The 16238-nt window shown below is 42.9% G+C and overlaps 1 protein-coding gene across 1 annotated transcript in view; it reads left to right on the top strand.

Moving 5' to 3' along the window:
• ASXL3 (ASXL transcriptional regulator 3) overlaps positions 1 to 16238 on the top strand; it is a 285614-nt gene that overhangs the window by 112781 nt on the left and 156595 nt on the right. Inside the window, exons 4-5 of the mRNA XM_069220097.1 lie at positions 8630 to 8689; positions 9868 to 9979. Of these exons, the coding sequence (XP_069076198.1) occupies positions 8630 to 8689; positions 9868 to 9979 (172 nt within the window). The remainder of the gene's footprint in view (positions 1 to 8629; positions 8690 to 9867; positions 9980 to 16238) is intronic.

Below are 16238 nucleotides of genomic sequence, written 5' to 3' on the forward strand. Positions count from 1 at the left end.
TAGTTTTCTTTCCGCCATCGGGTTCGGACGGGTTTCCTTTCGAGCCAATAGTTATATTCAGAAAACTTTGAAAACGCTTAATTTATCGTCGGTATTGTTTCGATCGCGTTACATCTTCTATCGACACTTCAATACCATCGGAACAAAACATCTCTACTCGCCCTTTGGGGCACGCGCACCCAACTCTGGCCTTGCCGGCTGACCGCGTGGAAACATCATGGATCGGACTCCATTCTGATTCTGTCCTCGGTGCCACGTTAAATTCCCTTATACAGACCAACACCTCGTCTGTAACCTTTGCCTTTCCCCAGATCATCAGGAAGAAAATTGCGAGGCCTGCTGATCCTTCCGATCAAAAAAGACACTTCGGGACAGAAGAGCACGAAGACTCGAGATGGCGTCAAAAAGCTCCGAACATCTCAACGTCGAAGAGGAAGAGATCATGCAGACCACAGTCTCCGTTCGATGATCCGACTCCGACCAGGATTCCGAGGAGGACAGACTGGTCACGGCAGCACAGCACGTAAGTACGCCTGCCCCTCTACCATCCAAACCGAAACAAGGCCTTGGGGACGCCACTGCCGGAAGGCCATGGCTCGACCCAAAAGAAGACACTTGGTGACCAAACCCCTAGTTCACCGAAAAAGGCCACTCCTGCGAAGCCATCGGAGTCTACCCAAAGCTCCAGCTCTGACTCGAGCAAACACCGCTCTTCCGAGTTGAAATTTCGGAAATCCCTTTCGGAGCCGAGATCATCCACAACGCCATCTTTTTCGATACCGAAAAAGCCAGCTTCGGAGCCGAAAAGAGCAGGTTATACTGAGGAGCATGGAATTTATAAGACACCTAAAGAAAGCCATACTACTACTGAGGAGGACTCCCAAATACAACCAATACTGGAAGTAATGGATGAAAGACAAGCCAGGATTCATATCCATAAAGAAACTGGCAGAATTTTAACATCACCTTCTCTAAAGCGTAAGAGGAAATTAGCCTTTCAGGAGGAACTGGACACTACACAGCCTCCAGCTAAAGTGCCAAAGACAAAAGAGAGACCTCCATCTCCTCAATTTTCTCCTCCTTATTCTCCTCCTCACTCTCCACACCTTCTTATATCATCTACTACCAGTCCTACACCAATGCAGTCACAATCACATTTATTTGACTCGCAGCAAGACAATGTGGACCCATGGGATCTTTATGATCCAGACCCCATTCTGGACAGTGACCCTGATTGCTATCCCTCTAAGCCTTCACCACCTGAGGATAATACAGGCTACAATCAAGTGTTAGCTAGGGCTCCAGCATACCATAGTGTCACCATGCACACTGAACAGTTAGAGGACGATTTTCTGTTTAATACACTCTCCTCCATGCATACAACATACCAGTGGCTCCCTATGCTTCCAGGCATGCTAAAACATGCTGATCAAATATTTAGCGAGCCTGTCAAAGCAAGAATAATAACTCCTAGAGTAGAAAATAAATACAAGCCACCTCCCTCTCATCCTGTCTATATAACTCAGCAACTCCCTCCAGACCCTGTAGTGGTAAGTGCTGCCAGAAAAAGGGCAAACTCACAGTCGTCAGGTGATGCACCCCACCAGACAAAGAGAGTAGAAAATTTGATGCTGCAGGGAAAAGAGTGGCATCCCAGGCAGCCAACCAATGGAGAATAGCCAACTCTCAGGCTTTGTTGGCTAGATATAACAGGGCCCATTGGGACGAAATGAAAGAGATAATTCAACATCTCCCCAAGGAAATGCAAAAGAGAGCACAGCAGATAGTGGAGGAAGGGCAAGCCATCACCAACAACCAGATTAGGTCTGCCCTGGACTCAGCAGACACAGTGGCCAGGAGCATCAACACTGCTGTCGCAATCAGGAGACATGCATGGCTTACGTCCTCCGGGTTCAAACCCGAAATCCAACAAGCGGTGTTGAATATGCCGTTCAACAAAAAACAGCTTTTTGGCCCAGAGGTGGACACTGCAATTAAACAAATGTGGAATGATTCAGACACTGCAAAAGCGATGGGTGCACTATACACCACCCAATACAGGGGACCATTTTGGTAACCCCAGTTTAGAGGTGGATTCAGGGCTCAAACTGCAGAGGCATCCACAATGCAGCCAAAAGCAGCCTACCAACCTCAATACCAACGAGGTGGCCTTAAGAGCACATATAGAGGCCAGTACCCCAGAGGTAGGGGGAAATATCAGACACCTAAACAAGCTTCACAACACAGTAAACAGTGACTTGTTTCATTTTCTCCCAATCCACACCTCCCCTGTGGGAGGGAGACTGAAAAAGTTCCACACCAATTGGCAAAACATTACCACAGACAATTAGGTATTATCAATTATCCGCAATGGCTATTGCCTAGAATTGATACAAAGTCCACCAAACATCCCACCGAAGCCACACAAACTATCCACAGAACACATCACTCTCTTACAGGAAGAAGTCAAATCTCTATTACTCAAACAAGCAATGGAACCCGTGCCACAAAATCAAGTAGGGACCGGAGTTTACTCACTCTATTTCCTCATTCCCAAAAAAGATGGCACCCTAAGGCCAATATTAGATCTCAGGACCCTCAATCTTTACATCCTGTCAGAACACTTTCACATGGTAACTCTCCAGGATGTTATCCCATTACTCCAAATGTACGATTTCATGGCAACATTAGATCTCAAGGATGCGTAGTTTCATATACCCATCCATCCTGCGCACAGGATTTATCTCCGGTTTGTCATTCAAGGAAAGCACTATCAGTTCAAAGTGTTACCCTTTGGAATAACAACAGCTCCAAGGGTATTCACAAAGTGCCTAGCGGTAGTAGCAGCCTACCTAAGAAGACAACATATACATGTCTTTCCATATCTAGACGACTGGCTAATAAAACAGTCATACACATTGTCAAAACCATGCGCATTACGTAATACAAACCCTGCACACGCTAGGGTTCTCAATAAATTACCAAAAGTCTCAACTACAGCCTGCGCAAATACAACAGTATTTAGGGGCAATACTAAATACTCAAAAAGTGCTAGCAAGTCCAAATACGCAGAGAATACAAGCATTCCAAAATATAATTGCACAGATTCAGACAGGTCAGCAGTTCACTGTCAGATTTGTCATGAAAATGTTAGGGATGATGGCATCATGTATTGCAATTGTTCCACATGCAAGACTAAACATGCGGCTCTTACAACAGTGCCTTGCACAACAATGGTCAAAGGCACAGGGTCAACTTCAAGATCTAGTGTTGATAGACCGCCAAACATACATGTCCCTTCAGTGGTGAAATTCCACAAATCTAAACAAAAGGACGGCCATTTCAAGACCCTTTGCCTCAGACCATAATTACAACAGATGCATCAACGATTGGCTGGGGAGCTCATCTCAACAATCACAACATCCAAGGACAATGGGATGCCAAACACAAACAGCTACACATAAATCACTTAGAGTTGTTAGCGGTCTTCCTAGCACTCAAAGCTTTTCACCCTCTTCTCACTCAGAAGAATGTCCTGATCAAAACAGACAACATGACCACCATGTATTACCTAAACAAACAAGGAGGGACACATTCGTCCCAACTCCCCCTACTAGCTCAAAAAATTTGGAAATGGGCAATACACAACCAGATTCACCTGGTAGCACAATACATTCCAGGAATACACAACCAATTGGCAGATGTTCTCAGCAGAAATCATCAACAAACACACGAGTGGGAGATTCACCCTCAAGTACTTCAAAAATACTTTCAACAATGGGGAACACCAAACATAGATCTGTTCGCCACAAGTGAAAACACAAAATGCCAAAACTTTGCATCTAGACACCCACATCCCCTGTCCAAGGGCAATGCTCTGTGAATCAATTGGTCAGGGACAATTGCTTACGCTTTTCCCCCTCTCCCCTCATTCCATTTGTAGTCAACAAATTGCGTCAAACAACACTCAATATAATACTCATAGCTCCAAAGTGGTGCCGTCAGCCGTGGTACACAACATTGTTAGACCTGTCAGCAGTACCACACTCCAAGCTCCCAAACAGACCAGACCTGTTGACACAAAACAAAGGGCAGATCAGACAGTCAAACCCCAACACACTCAATCTGGTGATTTGGCTCCTGAGGTCATAGAATTCAGGTATTTACAACTACCATCAGAATGTATGAAAGTGATTAAGCAAGGAGGAAACCCCACTACTAGACATTGCTATGCTTACAAATGGAAAAGATTTGTATATTACTGTCAATCTAAACAGATTGCCATTCTTACAACATCAATACAAGATATTGTATGCTATTTACTTAATTTACAAAAATCAAATTTAGCATTCTCTTCCATAAAAATACATCTTACTGCAATTTCAGCATATTTGCAAAATATACAGCACAGCTCTTTATTTAGAGTTCCTGTTATCAAAACCTTTGTAGAAGGTTTAAAACGCATCATTCCACCCGGAAAGCCTCCAGTTCCTTCTTGGAATTTAAACATCGTGCTTACCAGACGTATGGGCCCACCATTTGAACCTATGCACTCATGTCAAATGCAATTCTTAACATGGAAGGTTGCCTTCCTAGTCGCAATTACATCATTGCGAAGAGTCAGCTAAATTAAAGCTTTCACTATTGAAGAACAGTTCATTCAAGTACACAAACATAAAGTTGTACTACGAACTAACCTTAAATGTCTACCAAAGGTGGTATCAATTTTTCATATTAATCAAACAGTGGAACTACCAGTCTTCTTCCCACAGCCAGATTCTGTGGCAGAAAGAGCTCTATATACATTAGACATTAAAAGAGCACTAATGTACTATGTAGGTAGAACGAAACCATTCAGAAAAACTAAACAGCTGTTTATAGCTTTTCAAAAACCTCATACTGGTAACCCCATTTCAAAACAAGGATTAGCAAAATGGATAGTAAGATGCATCCAAATATGCTACGTTAAAGCCAAAAGACAACTCTTAGTTACTCCTAAAGCACATTCCACAAGGAAAAAAGGGTCTACAATGGCTTTTAGGGAACATACCAATGGCTGAAATATGTAAAGCAGCTACTTGGTCAACACCACATACATTTACTAAACACTATTGTGTAGATGTTTTAGCAACACAGCAAGCCACAGTAGGTCAAGCTGTTTTCAGAACATTATTTCAATCGACTTCAACTCCTACAGGCTAACCACGGCTTTTATGGGAGGACTAACTGCTTTGTAGTCTATGCACAGCATGTGTATCTGCAGCTACACATGCCATTGAACGGAAAATGTCACTTACCCAGTGTACATCTGTTTGTGGCATGTTCTGCTGCAGATTGATATGCACCCTCCCGGCAGCCTGTAGTCATTAAAGTTAACAACATTTGTACATATGTAGATAGATAGATATATATATTTAACATTCCATTAGCATGGACATCTCTTTTCTTTATACTCTATCACTCCTACCTTACCCTCTGCGGGAAAACAATCTAACATGGAGTCGATGCCCATGCGCAGTGGAGTGACATTTTACATATATATCCCAGACCATATTCTCTTATGGCTACCCTGCACTTACAATGCCTAAGGTTTTGCTTAGACACTGTAGGGGCACAGTGCTCATGCACTGGTACCCTCACCTATGGTATAGTGCACCCTGCCTTAGGGCTGTAAGGCCTGCTAGAGGGGTGTCTTACCTATACTGCATAGGCAGTGAGAGGCTGGCATGGCACCCTGAGGGGAGTGCCATGTCGACTTACCCATTTTGTTCTCACTAGCACCCACAAGCTGGTAAGCAGTGGGTCTGTGCTGAGTGAGGGGTCTCTAGGGTGGCATAATACATGCTGCAGCCCTTAGAGACCTTCCCTGGCATCAGGGCCCTTGGTACCAGGGGTACCAGTTACAAGGGACTTATCTGGATGCCAGGGTGTGCCAATTGGGGAATCAAAAGTACAGGTTAGGGAAAGAACACTGGTGCTGGGGCCTGGTTAGCAGGCCTCAGCACACTTTCAATTCAAAACATAGCATCAGCAAAGGCAAAAAGTCAGGGGGTAACCATGCCAAGGAGGCATTTCCTTACAGATGTGTAATGAGGGTACCCTGTGCATGTGTTATTGGAAAAAAAATCAGCACTGTCTTTTTCTTTCAGAGCCCATTAAGATATTAAGAGATTAGGATATGCAGCCAAGATTTCTAAGACACGCAGGGAAAGTAGTGCTTGCTCTAGGGCAACAGGTGTTCTATCCAGGTCCCCAGCCCCTCCCCTCACAGAATGAGCAGATTGAGGTAGAAGATAGATTTAACAGCAAACCAACACCTTTTGTGTAAATGTAGCCTCATTTGGAATCTGTTTCGTTCTCGATTAATGCAGAAGAGTCATGAATAATACTGATTCTCTTCTGTCCAAAGAGGCTACCTAAGACTTTTGCCTTTCTGTTGAATACTGGCCTCCCTTAATCCGGTGCCACCTTGCCAGACCCCTAATAGACAAGTAGCTTTGCAGCATGAAATATCTTCTAGATTCACATGCTTTGCAAAATTCCACCATCTAGTAGTTAGGTCTGAGAGTGTCCTTGTTTTTCTAAAAACTTTTCAGAGGTTGTGGTGAGAGTCGACATAGGTGGAGCTCCTGTATGTTGCCAACCATAAGTCCACAATATGAGGCCGGGCATCCAACATGTAAAAGTCACTTTCAGAACAGTAGGTAGGACTGTCCACTACGTTAATGTAAGAGGCGACTTATGATAGGAGGATTTTGGATGGTGCATAGATGAATGAAAGTACAGTGAACAGCGTCTGAGTCATGCAAAAACATAAATGCTAGCTGGAGCTGAGGGAATGTAGTTGAGGAAATTGTAAAAATCAGAAGACAAGGATGGACAGAAAAGACTGGCTGGGTACGTGTTTTTGTTTGAAGGCAATGTTATTCTCTTATCTTTAAAGTTCCATGAAATATAATGCAATACTTGGAACTTTTCAGAAACCAAGCAGAAGGAACAACTTTCCATCAAATGATGTAATGCAAAGCCTAGCCACACCAATGTCCTGTAATGGACTTTTTTATGTACATGCAGCTGGCATATTACTTCACATCTTCCTTGCAGATCAGAAAGTTGAGAAATCTTGGCCTCTGTAGGAAAACCTAAGATGGAAGAACTAGCATCACTCAATATGTTTGCCTGAAAACCTGGCCTACTCTGCTATTTATGGAGCCTGACAGCCATATATAGCAAACACCTACATGCACCAGATAACTAAATTGTGTGTGGCTGCTGCTGGGGGTTCTGGCGCCCAACTCACATTTCTGGCCTCCATGCTATGTAGGAACAGATGTTGAAAGTTCATACTGTCATGGCTACAGTGTGCAGGGTGATAGCTATTTGGGGCATACCTTTGGCTGGTATCATTAATATATATACATTTTCAAGAGATCAACAATTGGATTTGCTCATTATATGAGATACTGTCTTTAGACTTGCACAATTCACAGTTTGCTTTCGGTGATAGGTCTTCATAATTCATTGAATAGGGTATTGACAAAGCGTTTTCATGCAGGTTTCACTTACTACAAATGTCCATGTATTACTGCAGACCACTAGCGCTCTTCCACGTCATTTTCTGGAAGGAAGCTACCAGTAAAATGTAGTGGATTCCCGCTCACCCTAGACGTTGCGTGTGTTATACAAATAACTACATACAGAAACATACCTTTATGGTAACCTAATGAATACACTCTTATATTAACCCCACTTCTTGTCTGGTGTCTTCCCAGCATAAGCCCAGTCTTCCCTTTCCTTTATACGTTTACCCTTCCTATGTTCTGCTTATCCCCCAAATCTTCCCCTGTGATCTTTCCTGTGATGGTTGGTATGGGTGAAAAGAATGAATTTCCGTTGCATCAAGATAAATATATTTGGCAGGTGGTGAAGCATTCTGAGGTATTTCTGTTCTTTAGGGATGCAAGAGAGACACTTGGTTTTGTCTCTACCAAACTCAGATTTCAATTGAAATTAAAGCTGCCAATCACGTTTCTTGTCAATAGGAAAAGGTACAGCTTGATTAAAACAAGGTACTCGGCAAAAGTGTTACCAATTTTTAGGCATCTTAGCCTTTCTATTTCCAAATTGCGGCTGAATTGCAGCAGTTACAGTTCTGAGGGCAGTGATCCTCCCCCTCAGTTATTTTCAAAGCAACCTTAGGTTAGTCACACTTTTATTAAATACTTTTGTGAATTTATTCTAAACAATGTAAGCAGAGCTTGGCAACAGGTTATCCACAGTTAATTCCTCAGCATTATTTCTTACATAAGTTGAGATCTGCCTAGCAAAGTAACAACAAATTAAACTTTTGCTGAGCATTATCACAAGAATGATACCAGCCTTTTATATTTGTTCTCCAACTTAAGGTTTTCTAGAAACTCGTTGAATCCTCTTTGGTTCCTATTTTTAGAATTGGAGAAATAACATGCTTTTTCTGGAAAATGGATTCAGTAATACTGCCAAAAGGGTGTGGTACTGGAGCTGCTAGTTTTCACTCTATCTTGGATCCATGAATGATTTGTCTCCTGACACTTGTAGATAAAGGTGTGTGAAATGTAAAAGATTCTGTGTTTTTTTTACTCCCTACCAGGGTTTAATCAAGGCATGTGAGCCGATTGATGATACTCCTGCTGAAGAGCCATTGCCACAGGTTGGTACTATTTTCTTGGCTGTATATTGGCCTGAATTTACATATTTTCTTTCATTTGCCTCCTCATTTTGTTGCATTACTTTTGATAACTCTAGATGACGTCGGTATTAATATATTTATACCCTCATTATGAGTTTGGTGGTCCCACCACAGGACTTCCAAACTGGCGGGCAGGATGCCACCACCATGGCTGTGACACCCATACCCAGCGCCCCCACCCCAAAAAACAAAAACTCTCTGGTGCCAGGCAAGGGGGCCGCTGCAGGGGCCTCCCGGCACTGGCTTTCCACCAGGAAAGGCTGGCGGAAAGTGGAGTTGTAATCAGCCAGGTGGCGCTGAGTTCATCGGGCTGAGTACAACTCAGGCTGCTGTCACTACTTCAGGAACCATGTTCCTGGCAGGACACGGTCTGAAGGCGCGTCCGCCAGCCAAGTTTGTAATGGGGCGGGCGCTCTGACTGTCACCAAGGACCTCGAACCACCACACTTGTTATAAGGGCCTTAATGTTTATAGGACTAGTTCGCCCCAGATAGCAAACATTTAGAACTGCACTCACAAAGCACTTTGTGCATTTTTGGACATTTATGCCTGAAAATCCAATTTCTAAGAATCCAGTTGTATATGGAACCTTCATTATTCAAATTGGATTTGGAGTGGGAATAATGACATTTTGAGGAAAGAGTGGGAAGGAGGTCAAGGACCACAGTCATAATTCAGTAGGTGGTGCTAAACCTTCCCACCTACAAGTTGGAAAATACAATTGGCATTTTCCACGTTAGATGGCTAGAGCAAATGTACAAAATGGATGTGAAAACGACACAGGCAACCCTATATGTTATTGTGGGATGGGGAAATTAATTTCCACAGAAGATTAATAGTTTCTCTATGGAGAAAAAATAATTGAGATGCATCTTACGTTCCCATGACAAGTTAGATTTCCGCTGGCATATGCATGTGTTTCTGATTTTCATAAATTTATAGCTTTAAGAATTGGGGACTTTCCTTTACAAACGCTAATAGGAGCAAATCTAGCTGAAAATAGTTAATTCTACTCTTTTGTGTTTGCTTTGAGTTGGGATGTCAGTATGCATTTTACGTTTTACAATCTGTTTCATTGTGCACTTTTCTCTGCCTTTTCTGAGTACTAAGATTTTTTTGTTTGTGCCTTTCTCTAACAGAAAGAAGAATCTACCTGCTCAGATGAAGGAACACCGGAGATAGGATGCGAGTCCGAGTTAGATAGCACTGAGATGGCAGACTCTAACAATAGTAACGGTGAAGAAAACGGAGGTAAATATGATGCTAGCTTTACATAGACAACTGCTAGAAAACGTCTTAAATTCTCCTTCTTTTGCCTGTGTAGGAGAATCATGCTTAAATACACTATGTTCCTGTGAGTAGAGGCATATGGATATTTGCAGGGAACAGCAACTTGCTAGTCTTGTTCTTAGATCTGGCCTAATCAGATGCCAAATCTGTAAATATTTTAACCTAAATGACAGTTGGCAGTGATACTGTGATTAGCTTTGATAAGCAGTACTAACAGCATTGAATTGATTTCCAGCATATGCAGCTCATCCTCTGTCTGAATACATTTGTTGCTCCATATATTTTACAGTAATCCCTACTGAAGCACAGATTTTAGACTGACTCAAGAGCCATTATGAAATGATTAACTAGCTTGCTCCAAATACACTTCTGAAAATTCAATGCTTATTAAAAAACAGTTTGTGCTCTGTATTTTTTTACTGCAGGTTAAAAGACTGGGATCTGAAAGAAGTATACAGAACACATAATTTAATTTGTAATAGTGTTGTAATGCTGTCTTTTCAATGTCACTCTTTAACCCAAAGTTCAGTTTTCCATGTTACCAACAAGCTTAATCCTCATTTTGTGTGAATACTCACATTAAAAGACATAGCTGCATGTAGGAATTAATTGTTTATTTATCTGATTAGGAGGTACTCTAAATAGCTGTTTTTACGCAGTGATCTAAAGTACAACACATTTCTCAGTATCTTTTAAGTTACTTGCTATTCATACGGTTATTTTTATTTTTAACATTACATTTAAGTAACCCAAGGTTTCTGACTATGTAGCTTTAGGTTGCAACCAGAGTCAGTCAGTCTTTCATTGGTGAAGAATTAGAGAACACAAAACACTAAAGCTTTTTTCCATAAAGATGGTGGCCATTTTCACAAAGGAGACTTAATTGTATGTGCATGCACATTCATTATGTCTTTATATTAAGATTAAAAAGTATGCACTAAAGTCAGACACTTCCTTTATAGATGGACAAAAAGACCTAACTTTGCGTTTTTTGCTGATGACCTTGCTTATATAAAGTAAGATGTAAGTGTAATGGTTATGAAGCCGGTTGGTATGATGCATACTATGATTGTTACAACACTTTGATAGCACGCTATAAACTATTAATCATCCTTAGGCTCTGATATCAGTGGGTGGTTAGTATACTGCTTTAGTTTGGCATGCACAATATGTGTATGAGAAGCCATATTGTGAGGTACCTTCATAGTAAAGGGCATAGGTGTGTTCTGCAATTTTACATTGTTTACCAATTCTAGATTCACATTCTGTGAATTATTCTGCCACCTAATGGTTGTGTCATGAAACTTTCTTATGCATAATGTTTTCATAAAGTTTAGGCATCAACAATAGATGGATCCTGTACCACTGACTACGATCTTGGGCATAAGTCCACCATGCTCCAGTAATTAGTTGTCATCTTCAGATTCTTTTTATTCTGCCAATTGGTTTGCAAATGAAAGTTGGAAGCATCCTCCTTGATTTGGCAACTGCAAGGAAGAAAGAGCAAATACTAAGACATCCTCAGTCCCTCTTTGTTTAAAGATGCCAGGTGGGTAGGTGCAATAAGCATGAAAGAATTGCAGATTCATAATGAAGCTACCTTAAAATGGCAAGTCTCTACTGCCTAGCATTCCTGAGGCCACCTAGAATGCCTGCAAAATGTTCTACATTTTCATGCTCACTTTCTCAGAGGTCCTTGACTGGAAAGCAAGATCAAGACTTTTGCAGGCTCACACGAGATTCTTAGCAGCAGATGAGGCTGGAATTCAAGATGCGCAAAAAGTTCAAGACGAGAGACCATGCTTCCTCCTTTTATTCCTTGAGAGCCTGGAACTCCATTCCAGTTCAGATTAGCCATGTGCCATCCCTCACCATCTGCAAGAGGTAACTAAAGATATTCTCTTCAAGCAGTATCTCGTGTCTCTGAAATTGGACCTGCCCCATCTGCAGAAAGTTACTTTCTCCCTTATACTGCCCTCTTCTAATCTTAACTTTGTTACCACCCAATCAATCCATTCAAACTTTATTTTCATGTGCTCCCCAAGTGCCAGGTAATCTGCAACACACCCTCTACTTTTCCTGTCCTTTGCAAAGGTCTGCCCCTTCTAACCCCTTGCTAATTGAAGTCTTAACTCTGGCCCTTTCTTTGCTGCCTTTAATGCCCCTTTTGTTCTCACACTCATGTGTTAGAGCACGAGGGTTAGATTGCACTTCCTTGGAGCACAATCCTCTGTGTTAGTGAGGATTGTTAAATCTTATTCACGAGTAGACTTGTGATTTATATATGTTTTTTCAAACCTTTTGTAGTGGGCTCTTACTTTGCCTCGCCTTTGTAATTGTGTTGATTGATTTAAGGCATTTATAATTGTAGACAGTCCCTGCCTTTGTAACCCTCATTTTTAAGTTCATATGCCTGACATATGCAAGAAATTGAAAAAATGTCCTAGTGGACATTAAGGGAAGTTTAAATTCTATTAAAGACACGAAGGTGAGGATTCTGCTCAATTTACTTTCTTTATTAATGTCCCAGCAGCTTCAACTTGATCATATAAACTTCCTTTCCCATTAATCTTAGAGAAAAACACTCCACAGACAACAACCAATCCAGTATAATGCAATACTTCCTCTGCACAACTTCCTCTTTCTTGAATGCTACCAGAAAACGCCTCTCTTTCGCTCAGTTCCTTTTACATCCTTAAATGAGAGAGAAAAAATCATAAATCAGATCCCCTCATAATACAGTTTACGTCTTTCGGACCAGAAAGGAAAAATCACAGGAGAAGCAGTTGTTCTTAAGTGTAAATTATCAAGTCAAAACAACCAAACTCTACAATTCTAACAGAGACCATTTTATTTCAACCATCACATTAATGGAGATACTGAAACCTTACGTCTGTTGCATAGTTTAGCCGTGAATTAAAAATAAATAGCATGTGAGATGGGAGACAGGTTATCGTAAGAACTGTGGATGGTAATATCCTCGCCTCCGTGTCCTTGATATAATTGAAACTTTCCTTCATGTCCACTAGGACATTTTTCATTCTATGTCAGGACCGTAGGTGAGGATTATGCTCGTCCAAAGCTTATCCACCCCCAGGGAAGCCATGTCCACAACAGGTTTAAACTAAAACCTCTTGAACATGGAATCTGAGGACTAATCTGCAGCATTAATGATATCCTCTAACCGAGCACAGAGGCCGAAAGCCTTGGAAGCCATCACTCCTCGCACAGAATGTGCACCAAACAGTGAGGTGTTTACGCCTGCCTTTTGCATTACCCATCGGACCGACCTAGCAATGCTGGGAGACAACACTGATTAATAAGGCTTTCTGATGGAAACCAGAAGTTGCCACTCTCCTGGGGGACGGAACTCGTCTGTCATATCCTCGTAAGCTTTGAGACAGCGCACCACACACAATTTTGGAAATATATTGAACGGTGGACAGGAAATCACTTTTGCATGTGTCTTCGTGTGCATGGTGATGTGAAAGTTCATCCCTTGTGGAGTAAAAACCCGACCCGTAACGTCTGACACTCAGCGACACAAAATAAGACACAGGAGTGTGGCAAACTTAGCTGATAGTTCCTTCCGAGATAGGAACTCATTCCTTTGCCATGAACGGAACAGATTAAGGACATCATTCACATCGCAAAGAACTGTGTATCATGGTTCAGGTGGAAGAGTCAACCTGATCCCTCTCATGAGCTTGCACACCAGTGGATGTTCCCCAACCCGGGAGCCCTCCATCGGTAAATGCCCGTGGCGATAACAGACCTATACAAATTTATCGTTCTGTAAGCCAAACCTTGTGAAGCCAAAAAGGCTTAAGAAATTAAAAATGAGGACCACCACGCACCCCAAGGGATCTTGGTCATTTGAAAGACACCAACATACCCATCTCGACAATGTTGATCTATAGCGCTTGTTGGTGCCCACTGGCCAGATTGCTGCCAGCATTCGTTCATTTCCAGCGAAAGGCCTGGAACTCTCCAGTCAATGAATGAATGAATCAGTTCTTGTAAAGCACAACTACTCACCCACAAGGGTCTTGAGGCGCTGGTGGTGGGTCTGGGCCTCATTTGAAGAGCCATGTTTTGAAATTCCTCCTGAAGATGGTGAGAGATGGGCTTTGTCTGAGGTGCTTAGTCAGGCTATTCCAGCTTTTGGCTGCGAGGTATGCGAAAGATCTTCCTCCGGCGGTGGTTTTCGGGATGTGTGGGGACGGTAGCTAGCAGCTGCTCGGCTCAGCAGTGGGGTCTGGCAGGGTTATGGAAGGAGATGCAGTGGTTCAAGTAGGCCGGTCCGATGTGCAGGGCTTTGTAGGTGTGGGTGAGTAGTTTGAAGCTGATTCACTTCTCTACTGGGAGCCAATAGAGGGTCCTCAGGTTTTGGGAGATGTGTTCTTGGCAGGGGAGGTTCAGGACCAGTCATGCGTCAGCCTTTTGGATAAGTTGTAGTTTCCTGATGTTTTTTGTTGTGGTGCCAGCGTAGAGTGTGTTGCTGTAGTCGAGCTTGCTAGTGAATAGGGCGTGGGTGATTGTTTTGCAGCAGTCGACGGGGATCTATTTGAAGATTTTGCAGAGTTGGCGGAGGGTGTGCCAGCAGGAAGAGGTGACTGCGTTCCAACATTGCCTGAAATCCGCAAGGCCATCAAAGGCATTTGCCCTTGTGTTATCAATGGGTGATTGTTGCCCAGGTGATCTCGAAGGCGATCCGGAACGTGGGGTAGAAGGATTAGAGAATCCCAACAAAGTTCCAGAAAAACTGGAAACCAAACTTGAGATCTCCAACAAAGAGTGATAAGAACTATCTGGACCCCCTGTTGACGGCATTATCATCGCGAAAGGAGGGAACGCATAACCCTTCTCCTTTGACTAGTTCTGCAGGAAGGCGTTGGGCGCTGTTGCTAGAGGGTCTGGCCTCTAACTGAAATACCGTTAGAGTTGATGGTCCAACTGGGATGCAAATAGGTCGAGTAAGAAAGGCCCTTACAGAGCCTCTAATCTTTTGAAGCCTGATAGTTTTAACTGCCATAGGCTCGAGTCGGACCATTGTCTTGAGCACCAATCTGCGATACTCTTGGACCCACCAGGTAAATATTCTCCAGTAATTGAGACCGCGTTGGCTAGGCAGAATTCCCAGAAGGTGTTGGCCAAATCTGCCAGAGCCTTCGATTTGGCTCCCCCCAAAGCTGGTTGATATATCTCCCTGGAGAGAGATTTTCCATTATTAGGATAACGTTGCATTGTGCCTTGTCCTTGGTCTAACACTTTATCACGAAAGACCCCGCCATGAATTCCAATCAATTGATATGTAGACGTTGTTCTCTTCAGACCACTTTCCACCTAAAATGGAGCCCCTGCAATGAGCGCCCCAGCTGGATTTGCTAGCATCTGACTCGATAACTAAGTTTATGCCGAAGATGGCCCGTCCGTTCCAGGCCTCCATATGTGCGAGCCACCATTTCATCTACTCTATTACATCCTCTGTTAGAGGAACTTGCTCTGAGTATTGGAGATGTTTGCAGAGATTTGTGGCCTTTAGGCATTGAAGGGCCCTGTAATGAAGAGGGCCTGGAAAAATGGATGGATGAAAAGAGTAACCCTTGAAGGATGAAGAGAGTAATCATACTATCTGGACAATCTGCTGTAGAGACGTTGAATTTCTGGCTAAGGTTCTCTTGAGCTCCCTGTGAATCTTTGAGACCTTGCAGGATGGCAGACTCTGGGTCTTTTCCACAGAATCTGTAACAAAACCCAGAAAAGTAGTTTGTCTGGCTGGAGAGAGGAGAGACTTTCGCCATTAATTATAACCCCCGACTCTCCGGCAGTTGCACTTTCGTCTGAAGTTGGTGCATTAGACAATGGGGACATTGGTCAATGAGAAGGAGGCAGTCCAAGTAGATGATGAGATGAAACCCCTGCGCCATGAGATGTTCCACTACCGGTTTGAGGAGCTTGGTAAAACACCAAGAGGCAGATGATGGACCGAAAGGCAGCATCTTGAACTCGTAGACCTGCCCTCTCCATCCGAACTGCAAGAATCTGCGGTGGAGTGGGAAAATTGGAACCATCAGGTAAGCATCTTGGAGATTCAATTGGACCAGCCAGTCTTTGGGTCTTAGCAGGTTACGCAAAAGATCGATTCCCTCCATCTTGAAGTGGTGGTAGATGAGCCAACCACTGACCTCTCTGAGGTTTATGTCTGGTCTCTGAATGC

The sequence above is a fragment of the Pleurodeles waltl genome, chromosome 2_2 (genome assembly GCF_031143425.1).
Source record: "Pleurodeles waltl isolate 20211129_DDA chromosome 2_2, aPleWal1.hap1.20221129, whole genome shotgun sequence".
Taxonomy (NCBI): Eukaryota; Metazoa; Chordata; class Amphibia; order Caudata; family Salamandridae; genus Pleurodeles; species Pleurodeles waltl.